The sequence below is a fragment of the Antechinus flavipes genome, chromosome 4 (genome assembly GCF_016432865.1).
Source record: "Antechinus flavipes isolate AdamAnt ecotype Samford, QLD, Australia chromosome 4, AdamAnt_v2, whole genome shotgun sequence".
Classification (NCBI taxonomy): domain Eukaryota; kingdom Metazoa; phylum Chordata; class Mammalia; order Dasyuromorphia; family Dasyuridae; genus Antechinus; species Antechinus flavipes.
Genome location: NC_067401.1, coordinates 104,830,006 through 104,846,849, shown reverse-complemented (window position 1 = coordinate 104,846,849; position 16,844 = coordinate 104,830,006). Strand labels below are relative to the sequence as shown.

The window sequence follows — 16,844 nt, the reverse complement described above, 5'->3', positions numbered from 1 at the left end:
TAATTAGCACTTCCTACTTCTTTTATTCTGGACTTTTCTAGCACAACAAATGTTTGGAGCCACCAAGTCACCCTATTATGGTGAGCTCAAAGGTACCCCCCCAAATTCCCACGTTTTAATGAACTGTATTTGACTTAACCAAGACTGAATCTTCATGTCTGCTGTCTTCATAATGCTTTGATCCAGGAGAGTTGATCTGAGGGTAATACTCATAAGGTAAACAAGAGACACCATAATATCAATGGCTCTCAGATCTAGGGCTGGGGAAGAAAAGGCAGCTAAGAGAAATGATTTAGCATTCAATAATAAATTTGAAAAATTAAAGCAAAGTGATGTCAGTGAAAACTTAATCTCTAAACTTTTTGCTGAAATCTTTATGAAACAGGCAAATAAATCTTAGCCCGAGTCTGATGGGGAGGAAGAATACTGCCAGATAACTCTGTGCAAGTGGTTTCAGAACCAAGCTTTTATAAGGATTCACCTGTTCTACTCTTACCCTGTACAAGCTTATGCCACAAAAGAAATAGGCCACATTCCCAATAACCTAGCTCAGGATGTTTATTAGACATCAGCCAAGGCATAGAGGATTAAGATGAATTGGGGGGAGGACAAACTGCCAGCCCTGTCTCCCAAGTCACTGCCATGAATCAAAAGTTGAGGATATCGAGAGAATCAGAAGCCTCAAAAATAAATTAAGAGAAACCCTTGCCCCTCCCCAACTCTTTCTATGTATTTGCCTGGGCATCAGGTACACAACGGAATGAAAACAGTGGGGAATCCATGGGAGATTGAAAACAAAAAAGCTGAGGGTGAGCACAAGAAATAGGCAGCACTGTTGAACAACCAGAATAACATTTGGCTTCTCAGATTAGACCAGGAATAGAGGCATCTATTTAATTTAGGAAAGCAGAATTCAGAGCTCACAACTCCTTTCATCAGAGGGTACAATAAAGAATATATGTATCCAGAGGAAAGTACTCATGACTGGCAAAGACCAGAAAGACCCTATTTTCACCAATATGCCAAGTATCCCTTCCCCAATTCTGACTCTGTTTCAAGATTTCTGCCCTGAGGGATCAGATGCCCAAGAATTGGTGTTCAGAGTCAAGAATCTTCCCCCTAAGTCCCATGCCCAGAGCTGGTACAGTACCCAGACTCCAGAGGGAACAGGAAACAAGGCACATAGACCCTGGCAGACAGAGAGAGAAGCAACAGTGCAGGTACAGCAGGTGCACATAATATTTTTTGAAGATTAGGGATGGGATCAAAAAAACATGGTTCAGAAAAACCGTAAGCAGGCAGAGATAAGATACTTCACTAGCAGCAGAGCATGAGAGGGGATGGAAGTAACAAAAGACTTAATGATAACAGTTTGGATAGGTCCCATTCCCAGAAACAGCCTTAATGGCTACAGAAGGACCTGTGCTAATGTGGAATAGTCCTGGGGTAAGAGGTGGGGAAGGGGCAAAAGACAAGTGTGATAGGCAGCTCCTGTGAAATATCACCACCCCTCCTGGGCCCCCCACAGCTCTGCTGACTTCAGGTGTTCACTTGTGGCTGGAGATGGGAATGGAAGGATGAAGAATTTCACATGATGAGGCACTGCTCACCACTGGCACTTGCAGGGCCCGACAGATTCAAGCTGTCAAGGTCAAAATTGAAGCCAGGAGGCTGGAGAGAAAGAATGAGGAAATAAACTTCAGAAGTTTTCCACATTCCAAAAGTCAGGAGTGTCTTCCCCTCTTCTCTCCCCCACCCCCTACCACCGCCATTCCCTTCCCCAAGGTTAGCCCACAACCTTTTTACCATCATTTTGATCATTTTTGAGTCCCTCCCTCACTGTTTTGAGTTCACTACTTAAGCACAACTCTGGAATTTTGAGGTTTAATGGCTACCTAGAAGAGAAAAAAAAGATACTTACTGTTTCCCCTGCAAGTTCTTTTGGGGGATGGCCCAAATCCTGAAGCTGAAAGATAAGGACTTGGTAAAAATTATGTTATACAAAGTAACCCAATGCCTGGCACTTGACAGACATTTAATCAGCACTTGTAGAATGAATAATGAAATGAGAAAATCCAAATACAGTCCCAAGAAAGGACCAGAGCCATTTCCCATTTATATTCCTCGTGCCTTTCTAAAAAGGATCTCACTTTATTCACTAAACTGTCATTTGTATATATGACTGAACTGTTACTAGTGGAGAAAGATTTTTGGTTTTCTTCATAAATACTCGGGCATTGGGAAAACTGCCTAATCCCTTCTGTCCTTCATAACTGGATTTCTTCAAAGTAAGGGGAATGATAGGAGATGCAAAATGAGTTCTCACCTGCTGCATGAGATCTAGCACCATCTCAAATCGGGCCTTCTGTGTGGCCTCACTGTCTGCAGCTGTTTCTTTCTCAAACTGCTCACAAATCTTGCCCATGACATTGTGCTGTTCCTGATATTTCTCAAATTGTTCTGGGGGCAGTGCTTCACGGTGGCTCTGCAACCACTCAGGGTACTGAAGAAAAGGAAAAGAGGTGGGGAAGTAGTCTGGCAAAAAACTTCAGGAATAATGTCAAAAGACAGGTGGTCGAGGGGACAGTGAAGAATAGCAATCACTCATTAAATTACCAGCACTTGTTTATATCATTTCTAAGCATCTAACTATACACTGTGTTGTCATCTTGGTTGGAAATTTTAATTTTGTATTGCTCAACACAAAGTTCTTGAGGCCACAACAGACTTAGGGTTAGATGAAAAGAGCCAGAACTGCTTATAGTATAATCATTCTTATAGCAATCCAATATCTCCAACCACATGCACCCTTGGCCCAGTAACTCCTACAGCTATTTCTTCAGGGCAGTAGAAGAGGATAAGATAGAAGAGTCGGAGGAAGAATGAATACCAGAATGAATACATATCAGGTCTGATCAGGTCACATTTAAATCATGATACTAAGGAAACAGAAATGAATCTAACAAGGGCAAGGTGCTCATCAGAAGCTCACTAACTTTCTCTGTGATTTCTTTTAGTGATGGATATAATACATCCTTAGATAATAGGTTCTGCATAATGCTCTGCATAATGGGAAGTATATTGCCTTCTCCTTCCCCTTCTTCTATGCCCAGCCCCTCCATCGCCTTGGTCAGCTCCTCTTCAGACATGCCAGAGTTCTGGAAAGAACAAAAGGTGAATATAGATAAATAGCACTGAGATAACTCACCATTTCATAGGAGGCTAAGGTTTAAAGGGAATGCAATTTGCTATTTAATTACAGAGTATACATAGTTAAGATAAAAACCATAAGTACTTATTTTTCTCTGGAGTTAGAAACTTTAGTGAAAGAATGCTCTTGGTCTAGGTCTCTTAAGAAAATGAAATGCCTTTATAGCCTTCCCACATGGCCTCACCTGGAGGTCAGTGGCATTCTTTGCTAATCCACTGAGTGTTTCCTTCAGACAAGAAGCGAACTCTTGTTGGGATGTTGTATCACTGCCTAGGAAAATGAAGGGGCAAGAGTCACTAGGGAATATAATCCGTTTCAAGCTACTGGTGCTATGTAGATACATGCATAAACTCTAGTCTAGAAGACACTAGTGAATTTCCCAGTTCTTCCAACCTTGAGAATTCTGCCAGGTGTCATAAATATACAAAGGATATACATCAAACCATATTCCACATCTAAACTGAAGATAATTTTATTATTATTAAAAATAGGTCTCCCTGCCCCTCCCCCCCCATTGTTTATCCTTTTCTCTCACTACAATGAATAGAAATCTTATTCCTTACTACCACAATTGCAAGGGGAGAAACCACTTATGTTGATACTACTGAACATTTTGATAGAAGCCACCACTTGAGAAACTAGACAAGGAGAATTTTTCAGCAAGGGTGCTCCATTGCTCACCCACTCTCCCTGCTGCCTCAGAGAGTTTCTGGAACTGCTCTACCAGGTGGGGTTCCTCCTCAGCCAGCTCCTTCATAGCCTTCTCAAACTCTGCAGTGGCTTGGCATGCTAGCTCACTGTCAAACAATTCTTGGAAGAACTCTTGGGAAGCAAAGAGGGCATCCTGCAAATAAACAATATAAAAGAAACTCAAGTTAGCATTTTCTTAGGCTTCTAAATGTCTAATATCTCAGAATTGAGAGGCAGCTGAAAGGTTCCTCAGTCACAAGTTCCTACTTCTCTAGAGGGAAACAAAAAAAGCCATCTGGCTATTTAATGGTGCCAGTGGTCTCAAGTGGTCCATTTTAAAATGTTCTCAAACCTATTAACTTCCCTGTACCCTAACTTTCTTCCCTTTTCCCTTCTCCCTCCCCTAATCCATTTCAAAATGGCTTTGGGCCTGCAGGGGCTATCCAAAAGTATTAAAGGCAAATGCCAAATTCCTCCTCCCCTTCCCTTTGGCCCACTGAAACTCAGTCCAACTTTTGTTAAGAGCTAGTCAACCATCCCCAAACCCCCCCCTAGAGGGTAGATTTTGTACTTTAGCTGTGTCTGCAGGCGATCTCTTCTGGGAACCTGAAGCATCTGGGGCGGTGGTGATAGGAGGGGATGCTGGGGAGGGTTTGGCTTTATCGAAATCATCAAGGGCACCTTTAGAAACAAGAACATATATATATGTGTATGTATGGGGGAGGGATAGGAGAGAGGGCTAAAACTTGGGCAGGGGTAGTCTATTGAGTAATTATTCAAAATGGCACAAAGACAAGGTCATTAACATTACCTACCAGATTTTTCCTTAATTTTCTCCTCCCTTTTCTCTCTTAAGACCCAGCTTAATGGAAATGAGGGGATCTTTGGAATTCCACACTCAGGGGTAGCCTACTACAAAGTTTAAGAGGGACAACAGAATATCACTAATATAGAGTACACACCACACAAAAGTATATTTAGCACCTCTTCTCCCAGGGTTAAAGCCATGCTTTTCTCAACTCCACACAGATATCTCAAAATCATAGTATGCTCTCATTTTCAGCCTGTATTTTCTGAGTAAATGTTTGGCTAAATCTAGAAACCAGAGGGAAAAGAGAAGTCACTCCCCATCCATTTAAATATCCACATATCCAAATCCTTATGCACACTCTGCCCTGTTGGATTACAGACAGAAGGGTCATTCATCTCTAATTTGCCAAATTAACTTCTACCAAATACCTTTTTAATAACACTAGAGATCCCTTATTTCCGAAGTAAATCAGATGCAACCAGTTTCATTAGCTTAGGACTGCAAACTTTCATTTTACCCAGATCTCCGTCCCCAGCAGTCCTTGCAGTTTACTTCTGCCCTAGAATGCTATTACACTACTTTATGCTTGCCAAGTGGTGGGAGGGCAAAGCAGATGGCCCGAGATGGCCTGGTTGAGCGCTTCTCAGTGGAGGGAAAAGGGCATGGCTTTAGAGTCAAGGGTCTATTAGGGTTCTAGCGTAACTAAGACTGTCACTTGTCTTAGCCTCAGTTTGCTCACCTGTAACATATACTGTAGTTAGACCTTTTCAATCTCCTGCACTTTAAAAACCTACAACCTTATCAGCACTAAGGGCGATTCCCGACTAGAACGAAGAGGACGGAGGGAGAAGAGAGCCAGAATTCCCTGAGGCCTTGGTTTCCCAACCCAGTCGCCAAGAGTCCAGGAAAGTAGAACGAAAGGGCTGGAAGGCGGCCTGAGGAGTGAGGGATGAGTGGCTTCACCTAGCCCGTTGAGAAGAGGGGCAGAATTGGGCGAACAGGAGTGACTGAAGCTACTTCCCGGGGTCTCCGCAGCTGCCCCGCGCACCTGTCCGACTCTGGGGAGAAGCTCCCTTGCCGAAAAACTTCGTCACCCCCAAAGGGCTTGGCAGCCCCAACTCGCAGCAGCTCTGCCCCCAAACCCAAATGGGGCAGACCCCGAGGAAAAAGACAACCTCTTCCCAGCGCCAGCACTAGCGCTTTCCACCACTTCCACGCCTGGCACCCCGAACCTTCGGCCTTATGCTGTCCCCAGTCTAGTCCTTACTTTCCAGAAGCTCGTCCATCTCCGGGTCCGTGCCCGACGCGCTCTCTTCCTCCGCTGCGGCCATCTTGCTACCTTCGACTTGCCGTAGAAGGCTGGACTGCTGTCTTCCTACCACGTGCTCCCCCCTTCCTACCCGCTGTCCTTCGGCCTCGCGCAACCAATAGGAGGAGAGGTACGCCAGGCACCGCCATTTTTAAAGAGACAGATGACCTCATTTTTTTTTTTTTTTTTCTCTTCCTGTTGACTACCCTCACGCTGCTTCTGCCAAACTGGGCTGCTCCTCAAACCCACCCCCGCCCTCGTGCATCTCTTACTGCAAGTGTCCACCTGTAGTAATCCCTTCAAATCCCAATTCAGATTATTTCCTCCTGGAAGATTTCCCAAAGCCCCAGCTGAAAGTGATCTTTTCCCACATTATTCATAGTTTTGTATCTTCCCTCGACACATTACGTTATGTCTCCTATTGGCTATTTTGTATGGATTTTGTTCCTTCAGATTGCAAACTCCTTGACAGGAAATACTTTTGTGTTTTTTACAGCGGAAAGAGTATTGGAATTGGAATAAACTTAAAATATCTGACACCTGTGTGAGATCATGATGGTCATTTAACCTCAATTATAAAATGTGGTTGATGCTGTTGTGCCACAGTTCCCTTTTAATGTCCTGACCTAGTTTACCCATTGTCCTATTTACTCTGCCTCAGGTTATAACCTTTCCCTCTTAATGTTTGATAAGATAAAGGTTTTATGTCTTTAGGCTATAATCATTCGTTCTTAATGTTTGACAGGATAAAGGTCTATCCATTTTAGACATCATTAGAATATCAATAACCTCTCCCAACCCCATTAGGTTATCCCCATCCAGGTACCTCCCTCATTATGTCATTGTTCTTGTTATCCTATAACAATCTTGCTGTCTAGTACTCAGTGCTGGATTCTTTGAGATGATAGTCTCCTCCAGCCCTGGCACTAACCATGGATCCTTTGACATTAGGACCCATCCTCTCATTAGTTCAAATTAACAACCGGCTAACCAACTGAATTCCTTAGCTTATCAACATGTTCCGTTATAAATATGCTGTATTTGTCAAAAAGCATTTTAAGAAATTGGTTCATTGGACTCTGATATACATCCCCTTCTCCGCTCACACAATTCAAGTTCTCTTAATCTTTTCATTAACCCTCATCTGTACTTGATAGCCTTTCCCTTTAGCACAATTTAAGCTTTGTGATTGACCGGGCTAATTGGATTTGGTTTTTTTTGGTTGTTGTTGGTTTGCCTTTTAACCCCAAAACCTTCCACAGAACCTTGAACACAGTAGTTGTTTATTAAATGCTTTAACTGTTTGCACCTGTATTTCATCTCTTTGTGAAAACTCTTCACTGATGTACTTTCTCAATATCTCTGTAATTTAGAGTTATAGAGAATTATGTAGAACAGTAAGAATTGAGTAACTTGACCAGATCACACAGTATGTCTCAGATCTTGATTTTAAGGCAATCCTTCTGTTTACTATTAATCAACAAATAACCTTTATTAAGTTCCACTTTAAAATATCAGACGCTTAGCTAGATACTAAGAGTGATAAAAATAAAACTGAAATAGAGCCTACACTTTAAAAGTTTATAGCCTGTCTATGGAAACAATCATGCATACAAATAAATACAAAATCTATTTGAAGTGACAGGGCATTAGCCACTGAGGATCTAGTCATGAATTTCATAAAGATATGGAACTGACAGGCCCTGCTCTACAAATGAGAAAACACAGGTTCTATAATCATTTCCCGCTCATTTATCACTAGTGAAGAAAATGCCTTTTGGTTGACTGTTGAACTGCTGAATGAACATATTAAAAGCACTAAATGATCAAATAGACATCAGTCTTCTTTACGAGCCTTTGTTTGTGGAAGGATGTGATAGCAGGGACTGTGCAACCTCCTGATGTCTGCTGCCTAACTCTCACCCCACCACACACATACTCTGGGTCATTGTGTGCTGTGAACATGATGGATCTGGTTGGTTCTTTGCATCTTATTTTTTCCTTCCTAATCTTAGGTGTTTGAAAACATTGTAATTGGAATGGACAAAATTGCAACTTTGTGAGATCGCAAAAAGATCTTGGAACTAGAGCCCATATCAAAATTTGTCAGTAGATAAAACCTGGAGAACAATCTGCAGCATCAACAGCTCAGTCAATTAATCAATATAAGTACTTATTGCACGCTGAGTACTGTGTTAAGTGAACAAAAAAGGAGAAGACAAAAAGAAGCAAAAAGTTTCCTGCCCTAAAGGAATTTACAATTTAATGGGGGAAGACAATATTCAAACAAATAAATACAAACTATACATGGGACAAATAGAAAATTAAGAGAAGCTTCCTATAAAAGATAGGATTCTAATTGAAACTTAAAAGAAGCCAGGGAAGAAAGCTGAGGGAATGTTTTCCAGCCTTGGGGACAGCCAGAAGATGCTTGGAGCAGAGGGATAAAATTAGCATAGAAAGCAATCTCACTGGATAGTGAATTGATGACTACCTACCAGGTGAAAGGTAGTAAATAGCTAGGTTCTGAAGCCTTTGAATGCCAAATAAAGCATTTATTTGATCCTGGAGGCAATAAGGAGCCACTGGAGTTTACTGAGTGGAGAGTGACACGGTAGTTCCTTTAGTTAGGGAAAATTACTTGGGTAGATAGATAGATAATGAATTGGAGTGGAGATCGATCTCACACAGAACCTCTGGCAGGCTATTGCAATATTTATTTACTTGCCACCAGAACTGATGCAGAAATTATTAAAACCAGGAGAACAATTTGTACAGTGATAATATTGTAGAAATAAACAGTTTTGAAAGACTTAGGAATTTTGAACAATGTGAGGACTGATGATAAAACATACAATTCTTGATAAGAGGTGATAGTTACAGAATGGGACAGATATACAAGTATGCATATATATGTTATATATGCACATGTTTATATATATACATTATATAGAGAGTCCTATATTTATACGTTTCTCTTTAAGACCTAGCCAATGCTGAAATATATCTTACTTGACCAAACGTTTGTAATAGGGATTTTGTTTTCCTTTGATTCTCTAGATGTGAGATGGGAGGAAGAGAGGGAACATTTTTACTGACTAAAAAAAAAATATAGGAAAGTTCAGAAAATGGTGAAGGTTTAGGCAAAAAGATGTTATCTCTGACATGTTCCAGATATTAGTAAACTCCATGTAAATGCTGTGATTACTATTAGTTGATAAATGCCCCTAGAATCTAGATTGTATGATAAATTTTTAAATAGCAACTTTTTATTTTCAAAATATATGAAAAGAGAGTTTTCAATATTCACTCTTGTAAAACCTGGTGTTCCAAATTTTTCTCCCTCCCTTCACAACTCCCTCCCCTGGATAGCAAGTAATTCAATATATGTTAAATATGTATAATTCTTCTATACATATTTCCACATTTATCATGCCATACAAGAAAAATCAGGTTAAAAAGGGAAAAAAGTGAGAAAACAAGAAGCAAGCAAACAAAAAAAAGGTGAAAATACTATATTGTGATCCACACTCAATCCCCACTGTCCTCTTTCCAGGTACAGGTGGCATCATGTCTATTGGAATTGGCCTGACTCACCTCTTTGTTGAAAAATGCCAGGAACATCAGAACTGACCATCAATCTTGTTGCTGTGTTCAATGTTCTCCTGTTTCTACTCACTTCACTCAGCAACAATTCATGTAAGTCTCTCCAGGCCTATCTGAAATCATCCTGATGATTATTTCCTTAATTCCCTTGAAATTCTTGATCTTTTGTTCTTCCAAATGAACTTTGTTATTATTTTTAGCTTTGTAATTTCTTAGCAGTTTGATTGATATGGCACTGAATAAGTAGATTAACTTAGATAGAATTGTTATTTTTTTTTTATTTTAGATCAGCCTACCCATGAACCACTTGATATTCTTCCAATTGTTTAGATTTTGGGTGGAGAGTGTTTTGTAATTGTGTTCATATAGTTCCTGACTTTGTCTTGGCAGGTAGACTCCCAAATTTTTATTTATTTATTTTTCCTCTGAGGCAATTGGGGTTAAGTGAATTGCCCAGGTCACACAGCTAGGAACTGTTAAGAGTCTGAGGTCAAATTTGAACTCAGATCCTCCTGACTTCAGGGTTGGTGCTTTGTCCACTACGCTATTAGCTGCCCCCACTGAATTATTTTTGTTGTTACTACCCTCAAGGAATCTTGAATGATTCTGATGCAAGAGTGGGAAGACACCTTATTGGTAAGAAAAGATAACATTTTGCTCAATAGAATTAACTAAACACAAGATAGTTTTATATTGTCTACACACATCAGTCAATTACAGAGTAGCAAAGATGTAATTAATTATTGAATGCCATATGTAAAAAACTTTCAATGAGGACATCTTCAATTCTTGTACAGACAAGTCTCATAAATATTTTTTAGAGATGACATAGAGAGAGAGATTTGCATGTAGGTAGATGCTGCTAATTTTCTCTTATCTTTTTTTCAATATTAACAAAGAAACAAAGATAGGAAGGACAAAATTATCCTTATTTTCTGATGACAGAGGGCTTTACTTAGGAAATTCTAGAAAATCAGCAACAAAACTTATTGAGATAATGCCTGTAGAAGAATAGCAGAATACAAAATAAATCCACAAATATCAACAGAATTTCTATAAGCTAATAACAAAATTCAGGAGGAAGTAGTAGAAATATGTCTAATTTAAAATAATAAAATACTTAATATATCTGGGCATCAGTCTTATAAGGTATATTCAAGAATGACAGACATAATTGCCAATATTACAAAGAAGTAAGGAAGAAAAAGAAAGGGGAGAGGAGGGAGGAGAGAGGAGAATAGAGAGAAGAAGGGAGAGAGGAAGAGGGGGGGGGAAAGAGAGAGGGAGAGGGAGGGGAGGGAGGGAAGGAAGAGAGCTGGGAAGGAGGAGAGAAAGGAGGGAGGGAGGAGAAGGGTATTGCCTAATTGGAACTGTCCAGTTGGGTCCCCAGTGGGACAGTTACTAATGCTCACAGATTATTGTTGTTTGTTTTTGCTTTCAAAGAGGACCAATGACATAAGGAAGGTAATGTTTTGACTTCCAAGTGAATTTAACTTAAGGAAGGTAGGACTGTGCAAAGTCACCAACCTCATTCTTCTACACAGCAGAATATGGCAGATTTAACATAAAACCATGACTTTCCATTTTAGACCGTTTACTTTTTAAACATATTTAGTACATATTGTTTTCAAAGCCACCCAGCTCTTCTGTGATTCCTTTTAAGTTTTCTTTTTTTCTGTGTACTCCTTCCTTTCCTTACAGAAAGCTATAATTAAAAATAAATGTATACATATACGTATGTGTGTGTATATATGTGTATTTAAAAACCATACTATATATACTTCTATTAGTTCTTTTTTTGGGAGGCAGATAGCATCTTCCTTCATGGATCCTTTGTAACTGATTTGGGTGATATTCAAGATGAATCAGTCATTCAAAATTGTTCTTAAGACAATAATTATTTACTATATACATTGTTCAGTATCAGGTGGATTATGGGTTCCTAATTAGTTGTTCTTTTTATAGCTCTTTTGTTAAGATTTAAGTTAGTTTTTACCACATGAAATTTTGGTATTCTCATGGAACCACATGAGTTATTGGAAAAGCAAATGTAGGAGGTTGTACAAAATTGTGTTGAATCTTGTTACTGGCACATTTTAGCAGAATTACCTAGGAATTTCTTCAAGTGACTTGGATCCAGAGATGTAACTCTATTAGGAAGAGTTCCCTTGACCTTGAGCTGCCTTGAGAATAGGCTCATTCTAGAATGTACAAGAGATGATGTTTCTAGGAACTAGAATATTACATGTGACACCTGAACTCAAGATGAAATATATTTACTGCTTGATATGGAAGCTTGAATTCTAATCAGCTCATCCTGTCTCTATTGTCAGTAATGCTAATCCATCTATCCTGTTTTTATTGTTACATAGAGATAGGCCAAACTCTGAGACTGTCTTGATTAGTATACTTTTAGACAAATCTAAAGCCTGCTGAGTCCCATAGATGCTCTCTGGCTCCTCCTAGATCCCTCCTTGACCTCTCCCTAGATCCTCTCCAATTTCTTCCTGATTCCTCCCTATACTCCCCAGATCTTTCCCTTGCTCCTCCTCTTTCCTAAGACTAAAAATCCCACAAACTGGAAGAATATTGCTTAATTATCTATGATTCTATTTTGCTTAGTCATATTTGATTGAACCCTTTAACTATTTCATGTAATAAATGGCAAATCTTTGTGACCCATGATAAATACCTGATATGATCTTTTCATTTCTCGAACCATTATGCTTTCCCACAAAATAACTTAGTATTTTCTTAATATTATAACACTTTACTGCTCATGTAATTTTTTATTTTTTTCATGTAAATCTTTCCATGTTTTTCTAAAATCAACCAGCTTATCATTTCTTATAGCACAGTAGTATTCTATCACAATCATACATACAACTGATTTAGTCATTGCCCAATTGAAAAACATCCATCATATTAGTCAATCTGACAGGTATAAAATTATATCTAAATGTTATTTTGATTTGTGTTTTTCTAATCAATAATGATTTAGAGCATGTTTTCATATGACTATGTAGGAGTTTGATTTCTTCAATGAAAGAAGAAGCCTTTGACCCTTTATCAATTGGGGAATAACTTGTATAAATTTGACAAAATTCTTTCTATATCTGAGATGAACTTTTATCTGAGCTGTCAGGTCTTATATGATCCTGATTATAACTCTGCTATGTCTATGGAAATTACTCTTTATGAAATTTTTTCCCCCAATTTTCTAATTTCCTTTTACTTTTTGCTACATATAGTTTTATTTGTACAAATCCTTTTTAATATAGCTGAAAATTAATCATTTTATACTTCATAATGCTCAGTATCACATTTATTCAAAAATTGTTCTCTTCTCCATGAGTCTGATAGGTCACATTTCTTCTAATTTTTTATATCTCCCTTCATATCTAGGTCATGTATTCATTTTGACCTTATCTTAGTACATAGTTTAAATTCAATTTCTGCCCAACTGCTTTCGTTTTCCCAACAATTTTTTACCAAATAATGAATTCTTATCCCTAAAACTTAAACCTTTACATTATTAAACACAAGTTTACTATAATCCTTTGCTACTATGTATTGCATGTCTACTTTGTTCCACTGACCTACCTTCCTATTTCTATTAGATAACTTTGATATTGATTGCCTTTTAATATATTTTGAGATCTGATATGACTGACCCTCCTTCCTTAATATTTTTTCCCCACTAGTTTTTTTTGAAATTTTTGATCTTTTATTTTCCAAATGAATTATTTTTTTAATTCAACAAAAATGTTTTGGGTTTTTTATTTTTAATTAATGTAATTGGAGTGGTGTCGAATGAATAGGTTAAAGTCATTTTTATTAAATTGGCTTTGCCTATCCTTAAACAATATTTCTCCAATTATCTGAATCTGACTTTATTTGTATAAAATATTCTATAATTATGTTCATATAACTTTTAGATCTGTTTCTTTTGGGGGGAGAATATCTTCTTAGACATTTTATATTGCTTTGTTATTTTAAGTAGTCTATTTCTTGATCTCTCTTCTTGTAGGTTTTTGTTGGTGATATATAATGCTGATGATTTATGTGAATTTATTTTATATCCTACTACTTTGCTAAAATTATTGGTTCAATTAATTTTTAGGATTTTCCAAATATATCACATATCATCTGTAAGAAATTTTATTACTCATTTCTCATTCTAATTCCTTCAATTTCTTTTTCTATTTTGCTATTGCTAGCATTTCTAAAACAATGTTGAATATTACTGATACATAGTGTAGTCTCCCTCTTTAATCTATTTTAGCTTTAGTGTCTGAAATCACAATTGCTTAGCCCTGCCTTTAAAAAAAAAAAAAAAAAAAAAACATCAGCTAAAGTATAAATCCTATTGCAGTCCTTTATTTTAACTGTGCATCTCATTTCTGATTGTTTCTTGTAAACAACATATCGCTGGATTCTGATTCTATAATCTATTCTGCTATCCATTTCCATTTTATGGATAAATTCACTCCATTCTTGTTCAGTTATAATTATTAGTTGTTTCCCTCCATCCTATTTTTTCTATTTATCCTTCTATTCCCTCCTCATTCATCTATTTATTTCTAACCACTATCTAGCTCTCCTATTCCCTAATCTATTAGCGTCCTTCCTTTATCCTTTCTCCTCACCCTCCCAATTCTTAATTCATACACAGTTCTAAAAGTTCCTCCCATACCTCCTTACCCTCTTATTTCTTTATAAATTTAAAGATTTTCAAATTCTTCTAGAGGTATAGTCTCTTTACCCAGTTCAGATGAAAATAAGATACTAGCCCTACCAGCCTATCTTCCTACCCTATCAATTATTCTTTTCCCAACTCATTTGTATAATTGCTCCTTTTTGTTCTCTTTATTTTACTTTTGACAATCATCCCATCATACTCAGTTTAGCTTAAATCTTTCTTTTAGATGATGGGTCTTAAAGAGAACTGGTAACATTTTCACATTTAAGTAGTAAACAAGCTGACCTTATTGAGTTCCTTGTATTTTTAATGTTTACTTCATGTTTCTCCTAAATTTTATATGTTGAATTTTCCATTCAGTTCATTGAATAACCCTTGTTTTTGCTCAGGATTATATTCAGCTTTGCAGGGTATATTATTTTTGTTTGAAACCCATCTTTTGCTTTTGAAAATACTGTGTTCCAAGACCTATGGTCTTTTAACATTGAAGCTGTTAACTCTTGTATGATCTTAATTATAGTTCCACTATTTCTTTTTCTTGTTGCTTGTAATATTTTCCTTTTAATCTGGAAGCTTTGAAACTTGGCTATATTTCAGTAAATTTTCTTTTGGTGATCTCTTTTAGATGGGAAATTAGATTTTTTCTATTTTGATTTTACTCTCATTTTAAAATTTAAGGGTAATATTCCTTAATAATTTCTTGTAACATTGTATCCACTTTTTTTGGTCATAACTCTTAAGTAGCCCAACAATTTTTATATTGTCTCTCTTTGATCTGTTCTTCAGATAGGTTTTCTGTGAGGCAATTGGAGTTGAATGATTTCCCCAAAGTAACACAACTAGTAAGTATTAAGTGTTTGAGGTCATATTTGAATTCAGGGCCAGTGTTGTAGTCATTCTGTCATCTAGCTGTCCCCAGATCAGTTATTTTACATTCTTTATTTTTTTCATTCTTTTGATTTTTATCATTTGTTGTATTATTTCTTGGTGTCTTATGTCATTAGCTTTTCCTTGCCAAATTTTAGCTTTCAAGGAGTTAAGTTTCTTAAGTTTTTTAATTTTTCTTCAGTTGGATGACTTTTTTCCCATAATTTTCTTGAATTGCTTATTCTCCCCCACCACCCCCCGACTCCTCCCCCCAGCCACTTTTCTTCAATCGGTCTTACTTTATTTTTGATGTTTTTGTGTTCTTTGGGTTTGTGGACTGTTTTCTGTTTCTCTTTGAGTTAGAAGTGTTTTTTTTTTTTTTTTTTTTAACTTCTCTATTTTTCTCTGAATATGAGCCCGGATCTATCCCCATAACCTATGGTTGGGTTTTCTCCTTTGCTTACTCATTTTTATTTTTAGCACTTTATTATTGTAAGCAGCTCTACAACAGAGGTATGGAGAATGGTGTCCCAGGCTCCAGTCTTTCTTGCTGTTGTTATTTTCTGGGTTTTATAGAGAGCCCAATCTCAAGCACTTCTCTTCATCTTGGCTAGCCCCTTTACTCCCACCCTCCTGATCATGCAGTCAGGAAAATGCTCTAAGTCTCTGTGATCTCTCCCTCAGATGGTCACAAATTTCTGCTCTCCAGCAAGTGCCTACAGCCAGTGGGGTGCCCAATCCATTTTAAGCACCTTTAGGGACCTGTCTGTTCAACACAGTTGGGTCTGAGACAGGAGTGGGTCCTCCTTCAATATTCTCTTACTCAGCAGTCTAACTCCCAGTCACAATCCAAAGACCTTCAAGACTTTTTCTCGAAACAGCTATCCCCAGGGTTTGTTATTTGTTGATTCAGGTGAGTTTATTTGGAAATGGAGTCAACCTGGGCTCCACTCCTGAAAATAGGGTCTTTCCTGAGGTCCTTTCCAGTTATTTTAGGACAATTGCTTTACCCTTTTTATTTATTTCTGCTACTCTACTTTCACTTTGAGGTGATGTTTGGTCTTTTCTGTTGGAGAAATTTTCTGACCTATTCTTGCCATCTTCCCTGAATTTAAATTTTGAGAATTCTGAATTAACATTCTGAGAAGGGTTCTGTAGATTTCCACTGGCTTGCCATGGTAAACACCCAGTACGATGCAGCAGAAATATATATCTGGGGTCACATAAAAATTTCTAGGGTGAAAAGGGGTAGCGAGTGGAAAAAGTTTAAGAAGCTCTGGACTATAATGGATAAAGTGCTAGACTTGAAATCAAGAAAATGTGGGAAACAAAGTAGACACTTATCAGTTGGGAAATGGCTAAGCACATTGTGGAACAGGAACAGAATAGAATATTAATGAGCTCTAAGGAACAATAAATAAGAATATATATTTTTTAAAATTGGACAACTTTTGATAGTTTTACTTAACTGCTTTTTCTCCATAAATATTTTTAAAGAGGCACAGCTGGGCACAATCAGGGGAAATTACTCCAGGCAACTTTCTAAGACAACACAGTAGAGATTAACAAATATTAATGGAATATTAACTAGGGAGAATCAAGGAATACAAGGATGGATCAGGAAAAACATGGTAACAAACCAATCTAC

At 37.7% G+C, this 16,844-nt stretch overlaps 1 protein-coding gene across 2 annotated transcripts; it reads right to left on the bottom strand.

The window, feature by feature from the left end:
* PEX19 (peroxisomal biogenesis factor 19) lies at window positions 1-6,496 on the bottom strand. 2 transcript variants are annotated; one of them, XM_051993666.1, is made up of 8 exons: window positions 5,980-6,496; window positions 4,473-4,582; window positions 3,893-4,055; window positions 3,396-3,481; window positions 2,997-3,158; window positions 2,327-2,503; window positions 1,922-1,966; window positions 1-1,671 (listed from the first exon to the last, which is right to left on the bottom strand). In XM_051993666.1, exons 1-8 carry the CDS (start codon window positions 6,041-6,043, stop codon window positions 1,588-1,590), a joined length of 891 nt encoding a protein of 296 aa, XP_051849626.1. In that variant the 5' UTR covers window positions 6,044-6,496; the 3' UTR covers window positions 1-1,587. The 2 variants fall into 2 exon arrangements, with proteins under 2 accessions (XP_051849626.1, XP_051849627.1); XM_051993667.1 differs by lacking the exon at window positions 5,980-6,496 and adding an exon at window positions 4,717-4,805.
* Window positions 6,497-16,844: the final 10,348 nt, after the last annotated feature.